General features: G+C 37.1%; 1 protein-coding gene across 3 annotated transcripts in view; it reads left to right on the top strand.

Moving 5' to 3' along the window:
- Positions 1–17,776, top strand: part of FGD4 (FYVE, RhoGEF and PH domain containing 4) — a 72,577-nt gene that overhangs the window by 32,725 nt on the left and 22,076 nt on the right. For 2 of the 3 annotated variants that reach the window (XM_085324196.1, XM_085324194.1), the window contains exons 3-6: positions 2,986–3,166; positions 6,373–6,859; positions 14,685–14,774; positions 16,928–17,073. In XM_085324196.1, coding sequence (XP_085180322.1) covers positions 3,075–3,166; positions 6,373–6,859; positions 14,685–14,774; positions 16,928–17,073 — 815 coding nt within the window. In that variant the 5' untranslated portion in view covers positions 2,986–3,074. Of the gene's footprint in view, positions 1–2,985; positions 3,167–6,106; positions 6,170–6,372; positions 6,860–14,684; positions 14,775–16,927; positions 17,074–17,776 lie in introns of those variants that run through there. The other variant, XM_085324195.1, reaches the window with a different exon arrangement.

A 17,776-nucleotide genomic window follows, 5' to 3' on the forward strand; every position in this document is an offset into this window, starting at 1 on the left:
CAAGTATTTTGAGGGTTTTTCTTAGGCAGAATATACAGTTCCTATCTTCTAATATGTTCACAGTTCTACACTATTGAAACAAGAGTATTTATYGAGTTGAACAGAGCTCTGTATTGTGCAGTTTATAACAATGGGCCATTCTTCATATTTGTTTTAAGAAGTTTGCTGTGTGCACATCACAAAATAATCTGATTAAAATGAAACACTTCAGAAGTACACTGAGGGAATAATTAATGGAATTTGTTCTCCATAATCCCTGTTAACAAGGCTGACCTTACAGGAAGGTTTGCAGGCTGTTTTATACTGGTGTTTTTTTTCCTTTTCACGGATCTTGTGACTGCCTGTTTCCCACTGGGCTGTTTCTAAAACTTCCGGTAGTCATGAGAGCACCTGATGAGGGGAAATGCTACTTTTTAGAATGAAACTGGTTTGTGTTAATGAATTAATGTAGCTGTTTGGTTTTTGGTTCTCCTCTGGAGACCTGGAGACACTACAGAGAAGTTGAACACATTGGGATTGTCCAGTTTGTCAGGAGATTCCTAGTGCTGGTGCTTGCTCTGCTGAAATGCTGCTGTGGCACTTTTTTTCCCCCCTTTAAACAGCTGCAAAAGTGTGACACCTCCACAGAATGTCCTAGATTTGATTTTTGTCCCAGAAGGCTCCAGTATAAATAGCTTCCAGCTAACTATTTTGCTTTATCAGCAGACATTAATTCCCTCAAGTTTAGCAGTTTTAATGCATCCTTGTGCGGATATTAACGCTTCATGAAATGTACAAAAGAGAATTCACTGGGCCATAAATTGTACAAAGTGTATTGCAAGAGCAAGAAGTGCTTCTAAAAGCTAGCTTAACACTGGACAGTAAATCCAYGCCGTGTCCTCTTTGCTTTCTGTCTCCTCCCCTAGGGAAATTGCAATGCCTACGCTCAATTATGTGTCCTGCTTTTTCCCAGCCCGCTTGTCTCACATTTTTTCAGCTGTTTCATTGCCTTTGTCAGCACAGTAAGCTATTCAGCTCTTCGACCATTATCTGATGCTCGTTGGCCTAAATCTGCCAGGCCTTCTCAAAACTTCCTGAGAAGGTAGAAAATAGGGAAAACTGCTCCACAGCACTACAAATGTGGATGAGCAAATGTATGCAGCTTCTCAAGAAAGACTTCAGTTAGTTCACGTACATAAATAGTTGCATAGTTTGCCTTCTGCTTGTCTCAGGATTGATAGTGTTTTAAGTTTTCCTTTCTGCATTGTATCCTTCCACAAAGTTCCTTTTTTGCTTAGTCTATTCCTAATCATAGATATATTCATAAATATAAATAAAGCTCAAAGGGWCCAGAGATGTACATATACACAGTAAAAGTCCATGATCTACCTTAATCCCCATCCTTCTGCCTCTGTTTTTTATTTCATTGTCATCATTTGTAGTTGGTGTGATTGAAGTCTTAGGCATTTTGTGGTAAATTTGTATCTTCATAGCATTCCTCATAGTACTTTCTGGACTGCAACTAACATTACAGTCCCTTTTACATGCAATTTGGCTATTGGAAGCAGAGTTAAATATTGCCTCCTATAAATTTAATACAAGGCAGAGATGGAAAGTCATGAACTAAATGAACTTCTCCTTCAAAAATCTATATAATATTCTSTGACAGTATATTTGAAGAATTTTTAACATGATTTTCAAATGTTGGTTGATAGGATTTAAGCTAATTTCTGTAGTGCACAGGCTTTCCAGGTTAAGTCAGTAAACTATTCTGGAGTCAAAGATGCAATGAAAATGGCTTTTCCGTATCCATGGCTTGTCTAATCTATACTAGCATCTATTCTTCTGCCATATGAGCACACTCACGCCTTAATGCCAGCTCCTGCCCTTCTTTCCTTAATGATCGCTCCTGAGGGAGTCTTATGTACTTGATTAAAGGTCAATATCCGTGGTAGACCCGAACATGGTGCCTGTGGGGCAGTGACCTGGGTCATGAAGGGGGCGGTTTCACTCGTAGGGAATTCTATACTCCTGACAGTTTATTCACTGCGTTTATTAAAGGACAAATGCAGTCTCCTTTTTCTTTCACTTCTATATCAAATGATTTCACTTCCCACAACATTTTTGGGGGACTGAGAAGGGTTGTGTTCTGGGACTCAAGGACTTTTTCTGTTCTTCCTTTTAATGCAGCAGGAGGTGCGCTGCTCTGGTAGGATAGTGAAAGAGATTTGAGCCCAGGCTAAAACGCTTCCACTTCTCACAAGTGCTGCATAGTAGTCCCTTAAAGGGCTAAAAGTTCATTTTAGAAATGATTGATGTCTGTAACTTTAGTTGCCGTGTGCTTCACCTTGTCTTTTGGCTTCTGCTCATTGCTATATTAAACACTGGCTGATCACTGACAGTCTAGTCAGAAGGGTATATGGTAGGGATGGGGAATAAAGAGAAGAATACAAAATATTTGTTGGGTCAGATTTTCAGCAGTATATTTAGGCACAGGTTCAGTGAGTAAACAAAGCTCAAAATTGAAGCCAAATACCTTTTCCACTGACTTGTTTTTGAAGTAGATGGGGAGAAGGGAGAACGAGAGCACCAGAGTTTAGACTCACACCTTGTCTCCTTTGGAGAGAGGCAGCTGAAAGGTTCTTGAGCTCCACAACACAGCTAGATCCTTGGATTACTTGAATTCCTATTTAGGATAAAATCTGCAGTTATGGAGGCCACAAATGGTGTTTACTATAGTAGGCTATATAAAACTACTTTTGTAGCTTGTTGAAGTGACACATGGTTTAGCTTATATCCAAAAAAGATAAGAGGATGCCTGATACCCCGCAGTAAATAGGAGACTGTAGGAAATCCCTATATTAATAAGACAAATTTAAGGTTAAGTGAACCAAAGAACTTCCTATTTTTCATTTGTATGATCAGTTCTTATGCGAAATTCTCATGTATGGTCTGGCAGTTAGAAGCAGTTCATGACTGACTGACTGACGTTTTTGCTGTTTGCAGTGCCTCCAAAGCCAATACATCTACAGAATTTATCACCTGTTACATACCAAACCCCTAGGCATAAAGCTTTATCAAATCGGAAACCAAGAATGGAGGAAGATACACCCACGCCTGCTTCTAGTGGCGCGAAGGAGAAGTCCAGTAAAGTGTCAGATCTCATCAATCGTTTCGAAGGAGGAAGGTAAGTAACATACTATCCTTTTCGATGAAATGGTGACCAGGACAAGATTTTAGTTGTTTTGTAATTCCATTGTGTGCAGATTAATGGAAATTGCACACGTAAGGAGGAATGTATTGTRGTAGTGCTCAAACCTATCCCTGCCTGAGGAGCTGATGACAAAACTGTACATTTTGAAATGGAGGAAGCTAAAAATATATTGGCCTGTACAACGTGTGCTTTTTTTATAGGGTGCTAGTCTTAATTTTTCTTGTAAAAACTTGTAGCATTTTTAAAGCATCCTGAAAAATGTCAGCAATTTGAAGCAAGTGCTGTMTTTAGAGTGAAACTTTGGAATTGATTTTAATTCTTTGTAATTACAGGAAAAGCTTTTAACGTTTTATAAACAGAGAAAACTGAAAACCTGATTTTCCTTTTATGTTGACTTAATCTCTTCAGATCGTTCATGTGAGGAGGGTGAACTGCATGAATTATTTGTACTGATATGGCATACAATTCACTTAACTATTTGCTTTCTAGTTCTTGCTGGTTTTAGTGAAATATGTTGATGTTTTTGAGTTTTGCTACTGCATTTTATAAGAAGCACTTAGAACCTTGAGAAACATGAGCCATGATGAAGTCTGCTTTCACCAACCAGTGTTTCTTCTGTGTCTTTTGATCAGATGTATATGACAGGCATTATAAGCTCTGAAAGGGTCGGAGGTCTGCTTCATATAACGAGAGTGTCCTTCTAGAAAGCCCAGGAGCAGCTCAAGAAAGAGTCCAATGACAGTTGAGTGTTACAAGTTTTGGATATGGCTATCTGCTGTTTCCTGAGGGAGTTGATACTCTTAAGGCGTGCTTCCTACGGAATGAATGTGGGATATACAACAGAGTATATCCTTCAAAGGAGCCAGTGTATTAAAGACCTTCAATGAAAGAATTTTGCCCTCAAGATGAGGGGAAATTAATCCTTATGCAGAAACAGCCAAACATTACMGAAGTAGGTTTGTCTAGTGAAAGAGAAATAATCTCAGAGCTTCATCTGCAAGAAACTTCTATCATTTGGGGGAGACTTAGTCACACCTCTGTCATGACAACTGTCAAGAAAGGGGGAAAAGACACCAATGCAGTGCGAGAGGGTCTTATAACTTCTTCCATTTCAGGTCTCCCATCCTGATACCATTTTGTTTCCTAGTCTTTCTTCAAAACATTATTCCAAGTTTTTTTTTGCAGTGTACTATCCCTAGAAAAACAATTTCATTACTTTCATAGTTCTTCCTAGTGGCTGTGAGCTATTAAAAAGTTCTAAAATAAGATACAACACTGCATGTGTTTTTTTTAACACCTCTTTAAAACTAAGCAGTTACATTTTGACTGTGTTTGTGGAGGTGGAAAGTAAGAGACATTTTTAAAAGAGTTCTCATAGAATTCTGCCTTCAAGCTGTGTAAAGTAATGTCACTGAAGGATCTAGGCTGCTTTTGGGCATATTCCTGTCCTTTAAAAAGCCCTTTGATAGCATTAATTTTTCTGAAATAGAACTCCTCAAGCATCAGTGAACCCTACCATTTTTTCCTGCTAGTTATGCCTGCTGAGTTTTACAGAAACTCTTTCTATATCATATAAATAAAGGAAGCTATAAATAAAGCAGTGAAAACTTCCTTATTGGCTGACTTWAAAAAAAAATAAAATAAAAAAATGGTGGGGGGGGAGTAGGGGAAGTTGGCTAGCTTTTTAGCTGAAGTTATTCATTAAAGTCAGTAATATCTGTCCAGTGATAAGTTCTCTTCAAATGATGATCTCTGCTGTTGCAAATTCTATGTCTGCATTAAAAAAAAAAAAGAGACTTCCCTAATCAGTATGCCCAGTTCTGGAAGGCCTTCCTGTGGCTGTGGAAGCTCGTCTCGTAGTGTGTCTTCTGTGAAGGTGACTTTCACTTGTAATTATTGGTCTTCAAATAACTGTTCATGTTTATCAACTGCAAATTATGATTATAAATTATGATAACATTTTCTTTAGCCTGTGTCACCCAACACCACATAGATATGGGAAAAAGTTAAATAAACCTCTGCACTGCATGCAGCAATGGAAAAAGAGAAATACATTTTGGAGTTAAATTTCTCAGAATTTGGGAGTTTATTTTAAAAAAGCATGATYTTCACACAACAAAATCACAAAAAGCAATTTACCTATTTTGGTGTGTGATGGAAACAGAAGCTAGTGATGTATTTTTCAAGCTACACATACTAAAGTTCAGAATATGGTTCTGATATTTATGTAAACTGAAAATAAGGAATAAACATACAGTTGATAACTATTCTTCACCTTAATGTTCAGTATTAATTAATGTTGAATATTAGGAACAACATGRTGAAGCACTGTAATGGTATCGTTCTGCAGGTTGAATATGGTTTGATAAAGTTACTTCAAACAAAATTGAAGTATATGTGTTTTATTTTGGTTGTAACAATTTTTGCAGTAATGAAGTCAAAATTTTTTTACAGAATATGCTGATGTTTATATTATCCTAAAATTCAAGCTCTCCAAATATAACAGAAAGAGATAGCAAAAGGTACGAACCTAAATACCTTTAAAGCTGAGAAAACATGAGGAAAAGAATCTTCAGAAAAGATGCAGCATAATGAAACAATAGTGCTGAGCAAGGAAATGGGGGTAAGAAAGGAGAAAAGCAAGGTTAAGAGTTTGAAGCTCCTCTGACCATATGCTAAATTAAGAAAAGAGGTAAAAAAAAGTCCTTGGATGTGTTTTGTGTATTCTGTGTAATTAAGAATTACGTTTGGGAATAGATTKCCAGTTGGTTTAAGTATTCAGCTGGGACTTGGGAAACCCAGATATTTTCCCCATTTCTGCTAATAGTCTTCTGGGAGACTTTGGGCAAGGTGCTTCATTTATCAATTTCTCAGTTTCCGTATCTTTACATGTTGCTAATGATCCTGCCTCTGTTTAAAAAAAGGAGACTCGAGAGAGATGAGGATGTAATGAATGGACATCACTCTAGGTTTCCAGTAAGAGATGCATGTTTATGTGTGTCCTAATGAAATAATACAGTTTAATTCTTGATGGCCTGAAGTTTCTAATGTTAACAAAGAAAAAATGGTTTGAGAGAAATCAGTTATACAGTGTAACTGTCTACTCTTAGTAACATGGTTTTTCTCTAATGCCGTGTTTAACTTTTCTCTCATCTGTGTTTTGTTTGTTTGTTTTTTAGCCCTTTGAATCATAGTGAATTGAAGAAAGAATCCTCCATTCTCAACATTTCTAAATCTCAAGGAAGATATGGGTCAACACCATCACCTCAGCCAAAACTCCCCTCCCAACACTCACTACAAAAACAGGGAAATAGTAATACCGACAAAACTCAGGTTGCACAGATACACACGGCCAATGGAGTAGTAGCACAAGACCAGGTGGAACGTGAGGACAGGAGGTTACCTGATCGTAGCGCCACTCTGTCCACTCTGGATCCAGATAATTCAATCGGCAGTAGCTTGGTAAATGGGGAAAGAGAAAGCACTACCACAGAGTCATTGCAGACTACAACTGCCTGTGAAGGACAGATGCTTAATAGCTGCTACAGGACTCCAAGTAGTGATACACTGCTCCCATCTGAAAAAGAAACTCCAGAAATTAATGCTAATGTGAAGGAAGAACCAAATGAGGAAATCAGTAAGCAAGATCAACCTGTAGAAACAAAGGTAAAAAGAGAAGTTATGTCTGTCGTGCTGTATTGCTGCTCTGGATATTTTCTGTAGGTTTTGAGATAGAAAAGTAAGCTTCTTAAAGCTGTTGAGAAAGTAGAAAATCTACTGTGTTCTTTTTTTCTCAAACTTGAAAGTTTGTTACCATTTGCCCCCTATTAAAAAAGGCTCTGTAAAAGAAATCAGCAATTTTGTCTTAAAACACAAAAAGAGCTAAAAGCTTGAACATCCAGTTGCAATGCAGTGTCATGCTTTTGAAACTAGCAAGCAAAAAATTAGAAATTGGCTTTGGGGAATCTTTTTAAATGTTGTACTGTAAAATGACAGATTCTAGAGTAGGCACTGTGCCACTGCAAGGGGTATTGATATTTTTCTAATGTATTCTCAGAGTTTAAACAACAGCGAAAAATGTGGTCATACCTTTTTCTCCCTCCTCCCTGAGTTAGGTATCTGAGGGTTGAAAAAAGTGAAATTGAAATGTGTGTATTTAGCAGTATGCTTGAGCTGTGACAAAGTGCAAGGGACATGCATGTAAGATAAAATTCCACCTGTAGTGTACTGCAGCAACAGGGATGAAGGCAGAACTATCATGTGAATCCTTAACTTTGATGTAGGCAGTTGTCAAGGCAAAACTGGAAAGGCAGTAGCCGTCTGCTAGCTATCAGCTAGACACAAGTATCAGAGTATACTAAATATATRCTTTGTTAGCAAGGAGAAATATATGATGATGAATTTGAGCTTCCTATTAAGGAGGGCTTTAAATAATTAAAGGAAATGAGTGGGTGGAAGAAAATCTGTCTTGGAAAAATGAATTGYAGAAAAATTGTGTGCATTTCCCCTTTTAAAAATTTCATCAGGTTACATGCCTCCTTGCACTGAAGCATTTATGTCCAGTGAATTTATCAATAGTTCTGGTCCTACTTTGCTATGTATGAGTCATTGCAGAGGGGGCTGGGCTAGACTCTCTGAGCTCTTGTCTTTGCATCTGAGGCAAAGAGGAAAGTATCTGGCAGGAGGGGCAGCTGCATGTAGCTGTTAAAGCTGTTCACTAGTTGTCAGGAGCACACTTAACATCACTTAACTACAAAGCTTCAGGGTAGTTCTGGGGTTTAAAATGGAACATTTCATAGCTCTAGTCTGCATTTTTGTAGTTTGTTCTTATACAGCTAAACTCTAGGTTTTCACTCCCAAAGCAATGGCATCTCTCCCAGCCCTCGAGCTTGGATAGCTAGAGATCTCATGTGTACGCACATGAGGATAAATTCTATATATGGGAAAGGTGGGTCCCATTTTYTGCACATTACAGGATAAAATATCCTAGCTAATGACCAGAAGGTGGTTGAGTATTTTTCCCCTTTTCCGGTAATGAACATTGTGATCCTGTCTATACATAAGTCTGGTAAAAATCCAAGGCACCTTTAATCTGTCACACCTCTTCTCATTGTGTTTCCGTCTCCTGTTCGGTAATGCCTGTTTCCCCTCTCTGTGCCAGTAAAACGCAGTGAACACTCCACAGGCAATGTTAAGCTTGAATCCAAATTACGCAGTAAGGTGCTGGCAGCCTTTTCAGGAAAAGGGAGAAACTGGARGCTGTTGTGGCATAAAACCCAGGAAGGAACTTAGTAAATACTTGGAGAGAGGGCTAATGGGAGCAATCTCATTACAGTCTGTCTTTGGCCAGCTGGGTGACCAGCTGTTCTCTGGCTTGTATCAATCAAAAGTTAAAGTGTGAGGTCTGATATAACTGTGATTAGAGGTATTATTTGCTGATGCTAGAAAGATTTTGAAAAGCCTGCAGGTTGACTCTTAAAGAGAGCATCAGAGGAGGACTGAATCTGTGAAACGAATGTCGCCTTTAGTCTAGTGAGACTAAGAAGCACATATACCATAGGATGATCTAAGTGCCAGTATTTACAAGTGGCAAGATTTAGATGAGTTTGATGCAACCTATAGATTGAAATCAGCCCCATGGAGCTTTAAGTTGCTGTTGCCATGCTAGAATAGGAGGAGAGAGTGCTGAGAAGCAAGCAAGGTCTAACAGAGCTTAGCTATTCCGACGTGCAAGTAAACATTGGCATGAAACAAGAGCATTGATACAGTCTGTGGTTTTGCTAGGCACCTACATAGTTGGTAGAAGATCTTAAAACTTGGATGCAGCCCAGTTAAAGTTACAATGAATTGAGTGACAACACTCATGTCTTTTTTTAATTAAGCAAGTGTAAGTACAAATGAGTAATAGAAATAGGAGAAAATGCCTGTTAGTCATAGGCGAACTTTAAGTTAGGCATCTGATTATATAACTTGATACTGATGCAATATATCTTATTTGTCTCCTGCACGCTATACTTTTTAATACAAGGAAGAGAAAAGGTGGTGCTGTTGCATTGTAAATGTGTGTCTGTACAGCAGAAGTAAATTAAATCAATTGCTGGAAAGCTGGGTGAACTGAACTGGAAAATGGTGCAAAACCAAAACACAGATTGCTTTTAGATTTGGAAAAGAAACTTCATTTTGAAATAATGCTGCTCTTTGTTTTTGTTTTGTTTGTTTGTTTGTTTGTTTTCTCCCTCTCACCACTGTATATCTGACTGAAGTGAGATTCTTACCGGTCCTGGAATGGTTTAGGCAAAACTTAGTAAATTTGACAATGCTGTCTGAAATGTTTTCCCAAAAAGATCAAAGAATAGAGCATACTTCATTTCTCTTAATGTCTGTATTAGATAGTCTAAAAGTCATAAGCCTCAAATATCACAAAGAAAAAGAAAATTAAAAGCTAAGAATTATCTTCTTTGGGGCAGAAGCACCTTCTGTCATAAGATTTGGTTTCCTGAAATGTGGAGGCGGAATAGTACAGGAACATCCCAATCAATTAATTTCCCGAGGAACATCTTGTGAGAAATATGCCACAAGACTTAACTGAAGACAAGAAGACAWATCCTTCTGTGTTTGTTTTGAGCTTGGTAGGAAATATGGACAGAGACTGCATGCATTYCACAGGTGGAGAAGAATCCATTGCACATCTTCACTGAAGTCTTACTGGATGTGTTCTTTTAATTGCAGTGTCGGGGGATCCAGTGCTACAACTGCAAAACTTTCTGGCAATTACATATTTCTAAATGTGGATGTGGAGATATTTAAAAATGGGAAGAAACTTTCTTGCTAAATTAACTTCCTGCCAAGAAATGATTTTCTTTTGCAACACTTGAGAAACARAAATGAAGTAAAATCTTGATTCTACAAATTTATGTTGTTCCTAAGCAGTAAATCATGAATAAAGCTCTGTGTCTTTAGCTTCCTGTATAAATATTTGTAAATCCTCCTGAGAGGAATCACCTCCTTAGGGATACTAGGTTCTTTACTGTCTTGGTTGCTATGCAAGGAAGTTGCCAATCATGTGTTTAATGGACATATAGTTAATATATATTCCATATATAGTTAATCTGTCGTGCATATTAACTATATATAGTCCATGGCCTATACAATCCATGTATTAACYACATAGTTAATAAGTGAGAAGGCAGTGGTAGTATTCAGAATTTTTACTGCAAGTCTTGCAAGATTCAGTGCTGTTTTTTAATTTCAAAAATTAGGGCTCAAGCAATGAAAGGAARTCTTAAGTTCCTATGGAAATTCACGTTTCTATTCCTAATGCTTACAGAAGGTGGCTTTGGATCACGAAGCATTTATCACATAAACAGCTTAAAAGAAAAATAACCAAACCTAGTCTGTTACTTTAGAYCAAACTCAGCATTTAAACAAAACAAAGCATATACTGAATGGTATTTGTATTCTRCAGCTCTTATCCTATCTGTGTTGCTTGATATGTTACTGCAAAGTCCTTGGGGCTGATGTTAGTTTACATCAGGTCTACTTTAAATTAGTGTAATGTGAAAGTTTAGGACTTTGGAAAAACAACATTAGAAGACATGAACTGCAGTTTTTGTACTCATCTTAACTTCAGAGTTCAARAACAATTTCAAAATTATTTGCTTTGATTTCTTAAGCAAGCATAGTAATGAAATAATTCAAATGGCATACAACTTAGTACAAAGTAGTATGTAATTAAGCCTAAGAGAAATGTTTACTTTTAGGCCTCTGTTATAGAAATACTTCTTTTCTGGCCATACCTGAATAAACTYTGCCAAATGTTTGGATGGAATGGAAAGTATGGTATGGTCAAGATTATTAACTTTGAAATACTTTGGCTGATAAATGATTGAACCAAAATACCTACTTCAGTTTTCAGAGAGTTTCTTAGGTCTTAAATCACAAATGGCTTAAGTTGCTTTCATAGTTTGTCTTTATTAAGCAGTACATTTGTTTATTTTCATATACTATGCTTAAATTAAGAATTGCTCATTCATGAAAAAATAAAATGTTACAGCATTTGGAATAGTTAGATAGCTTGTTGAAATGTATATACTTATGGYTTAAAAATACGTAACTAAATGTCTAAACTTGCAATTTTTGGTGGTTACTTTCTGCGAGATAATTAAAACCAAGAATTCAGTTCAGCTGCAGCCATGGAATTAATAGTAATAAATTTTATTCAACTCTGTCATTTTTTGGGGGGGAGATTAGAGATGCATTTTTTAAATTGCTTAAGTGTTTAAAAAACTGCTTAGGCATTTTCTACATGACTRCATTCTGTTTTGAAGTGGAGCTTAGGCACTTAAAAATACTACCTCACACTTCYGATACTTTGATCAGCAATAAAAAATCCTAAACTTTTTGGGGTCAACATTCTATGTATATCAACGTAATCATTCCTGGTTTGTTTTTATGTATTGAGTTATGTGTTATGGACTATCACATTAATTTGAAAAGTTCCCTGAAATCAAGAAAAAACTCTGCTTAAAATTCAGGTCTATCTATCTTACAGTAAATTTTTGTCTCAATATGTTTATTAACTACAAAGAATGCAGTATCAATACTAATATACTAGGATATAAGTATAAAACTTTCAGAAACATTTTTTCTATTTCTTTAATTTCTATTGTCTTATTGTCCTACTTGCAAAAAGAGATAYGCATTTGTGCATGTATATATGTTGAAAATCTCAGTATAGCTCCATAATAGAGCTTGACTTGTATCTTAAAACAGAATTAATGCTTCCTTTCGTTGTTTTGATTTGATTTTTTTGATCAGAACAGTAGCTTTTTAGGGAAGCATTGAATACTAACCTCATGTTTTTGAACTTTTAAGAATTTTTCCTGTCACCTCTAAACAGGTTTTTCAATGGCATTTCGTTGAACAGCTGTAGTAATGAATGGCTCTGCATCATTTTCACTGTCACAAAATATTCTTCTGAATCCTGATGTAAGAGTTATTTCCTGCTGCTTCAGAGTAGCCAAACGCAGGTGCGCAGGGACCTGTGCCATTTGCGCTGCTGTGGCTGGCCCGAGCCCGGAGCTGGCGGCTGCCTGCCTGCCCGCTCCGTGGAGGACCGCCTGGGCGGCTCGGCGCCGGAGGGCTGCCACTGCGCCTGGGGGCACGCAGCTTCCTCRTGAGTCCTTCCCAGCACGGGTGCCTTGTGGGGCAATGTGGGTTACCGGGATTTACACATCTGTACGCCTTCTCTATCCCGCTTTCACCATCTCGGAACAGGTGAAGGACCTCTTCTGACTTTGCACTTCTCTAAATATACATTTCTTGTATAACTGGCATCACTTTCAATATCAACCAGCTTGGTGCCAGCACGTGGCTGCCACCTCCATGAAACAAATTTTATAGGAGGTGAACGCTGSTATTGGCAAAATAGCCCATGATATGTTGTTTTTAACAAAGGGGAAACTAGAATGAGCTCAGGGAAACCAGGTGCTCTTCTTTGGATGGGATGCTGGACAAAACGCTGAAGTGGGAGTGAGAGCAGGGAGGAGGATGGAGCGAGCAGTAAAAAAACACACTTAGGAAATCATCGAAAATGGGAAGGAAATTTTGAGATGATGTGGTGGAAAAATGAGGATTTCCCTAAAAGAAAATGAGCATTATAATTTCCTGTTATTCTCGCACTGGTCTAACCTTCTTGGTGAGCACTGTTACATTTGAATAAGACTATGCCACTATGGTTAAGTGATAACTCATCTGTAATGTGTATTTTTCCCATGTACAAATTTCCTGAGTGAGGTACTGTGATTGAGGTAGAAAGGAGACTGAGTTCAAGAAAAAGGGAGATACGTAAGGGAGATTCTGAGCTGAGAGTCAGAGTATAGTGAGAGTGCAAGAGGGATTTGCCCTGACTCAGGAGTGATGCTTAAATACTTCTTTCAGTTGGTCATTTTGTGTGATGCTGTGCGTGGTTTTCCCTTCTCTTTATTAGTTCAAATAATCTTCAGATAATTTTAGCTTGGTTCCTATAGAGCATTATTTGAGGGGAAAGCACATGTTTTAACCAAAAAAAAAAAAAAAAATGCAGAGGAACCAGTAGCACCCACAGTTTGGTGCCTCAAATCCACAGGCRAGGTTCCTTGTAAGTGACTGTGCTGAACAGCATGCTGTAGGTGTAAYAGCTAATCCTGCAAACCTCTGCAGCGTCTCTGACAGCACTGAGAATGCTGTTCTGTAGCTTACTGTGGTTGCTATGCTGAGTTCAACAAATTTAATGAACAGCTTTGAAGTCGCTATTTGAAACCTGTATTTAGAGAGGAGGTTAACATTGAAGATCAGGATCGAAATGTGTTTGAATTTGGAATCCTTAATGTATACTGAAAGGAGAAAAAAAAATACTGAAGTCCTTTAAATGAAAGCTCTGTACTTCATCGTTCTGCAGTCTTTATAAATGTACTCAAAAATGTTTGTCTCATTCTTGTGGAAAATGGTGTGTGGATTGTAATCAGAAATAACTCTTTGAAGTGCTCTCTATTTTTTAATGAAGAGTATCTGTGATTTGTCTAGAAAATGATCACCTTCCTATAAGCTCAATGATAAGATTGCCATTTACTCAGGAAAGGCTCAGATGTCTTTAAATGTGAACATTATTCAGTGCTAGCAGTAAATCTGGAAGAAAATCTTGTAATGGCAGTGTCATTGTGTTGAATTTGACATTTGGGAAAATGAGGCATTTGCCAAATGTTTTAACCTTTTCGAATAGAGTGCTTTCATTTTTCTGTTTTGAAGTGACTTCTCAAAGCAACTCATAATTTCATATTCTAGCATATATTTGGTATAAAACTGAAATTCGAATGACTGTTTTCAGTTTTAGGAGAAATGTATTTTGTGGAATGAAAGACTTCCATGTGAAGAAGGACATCTTAAGAAGGACAAATAACTTGTATGATGGCCTACTGAAAGAGTAATCTAATTGCAGTCAAYAAATTACCATCAATGAGTATATTCATGAACATAAAATGTTTTGTACAGTATTTTTCAATAATTGTTATGCAAAGAACAGTTAGTTCAAATAACTTTAAAAACGGAGGTGGAGGGGGGGAACACACCAACAAATCCCATCTGTTACATTGTACTCTGCAAGTTAGTTCCTCCRGCCCTGAAATGTTAGGGGTATTAGATTGCCAGGATGTGAGGGAGTTTGGTGCTTCAGTGAAAATTCCTRTACTAACTACAAAATATTAAATATTTTAGGCTCTGTGTTTTGCTCTTCAGTGTTTGATTCTTGCCCACCTTCTGAATTATTGATTAAACTGCTGAAATGCTCATTTTAAGAAATGGAGTGAATATTGCTAACTGTGAAACTTGGACTYTAGTTATTTTTTGGAATGTAACGTAAATGTGTCTCTACAACTTTTTTTTTTTATTATTATTTTATTTTTATGGGTTAAATTACGTTTCTTAAGGTATTCTAAGAGATCTTATTTTTCTCCAGGAAACAGATGAACAGAAACGTCACAAAATTGCCAATGAACTTCTACATACAGAAAAAGCCTATGTTAGCCGACTTGACCTCCTAGATCGGGTACATTTTTCTTGAATTTGTTTTTATTTTCTTACTCTGAGTTCACTTGAACAGCTATGCATGTATCTGTGGATATAAATTACATAAAAGAGGTGGAGTGGTTTGAGCATTCTGCTGACACTGCCGGCCGCTTGTTTGTGGTTGCCACATAAATTTGCCTTTTTTTTATTTTAGGAACACTAAATTTTTAAAACTTTATTAGAATTTTATGGGTAGTAAACAGAGTATCATTTGTAAGTGTGTAYATGTGTAAGTGTGTACATGTRTAGACTTTACCATGAGCAACAGTAGTGCAAACTTTATATGAGTAGTCCTGCCAATAAAGGAGATGGATAGTATTATGCTCACTCATTTCTTGACTTGACAAGGAAGGTATCATATTTTATAATATTGAAATCATCTGCTCACTAGGGATTCACTACATCTTTCACATTTGGGCCAACTGTACAGCATTTTGTCATTAATGTCAAAGAACCTGGAAGGTGCCCATTCAAAACTGCATATGCCCTGTTTTCTCCCTGTACATTTGGACGAAATCCCATTGAAGTGAGCAGACGTTATTCTTCCTGTAAGGAAAGGGTTGAATTCTGCTGCTCTGAAGAATCAAACTGCTATTTCTTAAATGTGAAGCAGTCCGTGGTTCTTGAATATCCTTTCAAGTCTTCTTCACTTTCTCACATAATACCTGTATCCATTTTACTTACTATCTAGGATACACTGCCTTACTCCATTACAGTTTTCTCAGGCATTGCTGTTTATTTAAATTTCTCAGATCTAATGTATAGTACACAGGAGCTGAGAAAGAAATAAAAAGTCTGAGACAATTTGTTAATTGTTCAGACTGCTTAGGGATCTCAGTAATGGACCTTATGAAAGTGGATTTACCAGGCTGACCCACATTGGGATGGATATGTGTGTTTTAAAAAAACAAGTATTGCAAACAAGAGCTTTGCTTTAGAGCCATAAAAAGATACCAGTTATGATGGAAAATGTTTACTTCATTTATAGCTTTTTTTAATAGGCAGCATGGAAGCATTTTCTTTGATTCAATCATAAGTGCATTAGGGCATGCCTGTTTTCCAAATATTAGCTGGACAGAGTTCTGAGAAGTTAGTTTCAAGCACAGCTACTCAGTTGCTGATAATGAAAGGAAAGCAGAAGATTGGGAATGGACTGTTATGTTTCTAAACTGAGTTAAAAAGCTATGTAACCTTTCTAGGCTTCAAAGTAATTTGTCAAAATTAACTAATAATCCTCTCAGAGCCAGAGCAAAGGAAGCATATCTTAAAGTATATCTGAAGGTGATAACTTTTTTTTTCTTCTAAAAGGGGTTTACTATCTCATCTGGGATTATCAAAGCCCCTGACTTCAATTTCTTTTCTTTCTTTTTTGCTTTTTTCCAAACCATTACCCAAGCTTCTGATGACTTTTCAAGGGAGATGCAGTCTGTTGCCTATTAAAGCATGGGAGRGAGAGAGATAAGCAGGGCTATAGCTCCTCATTAGCACTGTTTTATGTGACATGCATATTGACAGCTGCACAGGTCTGCAGTCATTTTGTAGTCGCATCTACTCTGAGTATAGTTCATTAATTGAGAAACACATACATACGTACATATTTTTAAGAGACTACAGAAATACTAAAGAGCCCAGTCAGACCTGGAACCTTTTTGTGTTTTGAATGGTAAATGGGGACTGGTCATAGATTTCAGTTTTAAAAGAATAAGGGGGTACAGTATACAAGCATCGTAGTCAGGCTAATGGCAATTAGACATCAGACTAATTGAGGAAAGCAAGAGTGGAAAATGAGACTGGGAGACTATAAAAGCTTGAGACCTAGATGTTAAAACAGACAGCATGCCTAGAGTCAAACCGAAACAGTACTGCTTTAGTTTGGCCTCCCTTAGTCTGCTCATCCTGTAGCACTTTTCTGGCTCAAATAAGGAAAAAAAAAAAAAAAAAGTTGTGTGTGAGGGGAGAAGAGGCAATCTTTTGTTTCGGGTTAGAGGAAGATGATAAATAATTTGTCATTATCTGTCTTTAYTCTTGGTGTATTAATTATGTCCCAGTTGGAGTAGGAAGGAAAGATAGGTCTTAATCCATTGATGAAAGATAGCAGGCTGATAGGTTTTGGGTTCTTTTTCTGTATTGCAGGTATTCTATTCCAGGCTCCTAGAAGAAGCTAACAGAGGCTCGTTTCCAGCTGAAGTGGTTAACAAAATCTTTTCTAATATCTCATCAATAAATGCCTTCCACAGTAAATTCTTACTTCCAGAACTTGAGAAAAGAATGCAGGAATGGTAAGAGGTGATTTACTGGTTAATATACTAATGAAACAGTGTCTGTAGAAATTCTGTTACAAGGTTGAGGTAGGGAAGGTACCTCCAGTCCTAGGAAGTACTTGTGGGCAGAAGAACATCTGTGCTTCTACTGTTCAGCAGGATCTGATTCAGCAGAGGACTTGTGTCATTTGCTTAAAATAAAGGACATCTTCCTCACTGAAGCCAATGAGATTACTCATGATTAAATGCCTTGCTGAATTAGCGGCTCAAATTAAAATTATGTGCTACCTGATGATTTTTTTTGGACAGTATACAAACATTTAGATAAATAGCATGTATTTTTCTCACACTCTTAGGATGTAACTTTTGCCATTACTGCTTCCATATCTGTAGTAAAGTGGTGTTCATTTTTAGTGTGTTTTAGTTTTATCAGTTTGAAATTAAAATCCAGGTATATGTTTTGGTCATTTTTTTTCTCTAACTTTTCTTGATAAGACCTCCRTTTGGGTCAAGCAGGAAGGTTAGTTTAGGTATAAATATGCTGTGTAATGATCATGTATTATTGCAGTATCTTTGTTATTCCTTGGTGTACATAATTACAAACATCTTTGGACTGTGAAAAGTATGGAATATTTAAATATAACCATATGATTTTGATTTTTCTTATGTAATTATTAGAACAAAGAAACAAACAGAACAAAAAAGACCTCAGAAAACAAAC

This window comes from Rhea americana, unplaced genomic scaffold, assembly GCF_003343005.1.
Source record: "Rhea americana isolate MKP2758 unplaced genomic scaffold, rheAme1 scaffold_9, whole genome shotgun sequence".
Lineage (NCBI taxonomy): Eukaryota > Metazoa > Chordata > Aves > Rheiformes > Rheidae > Rhea > Rhea americana.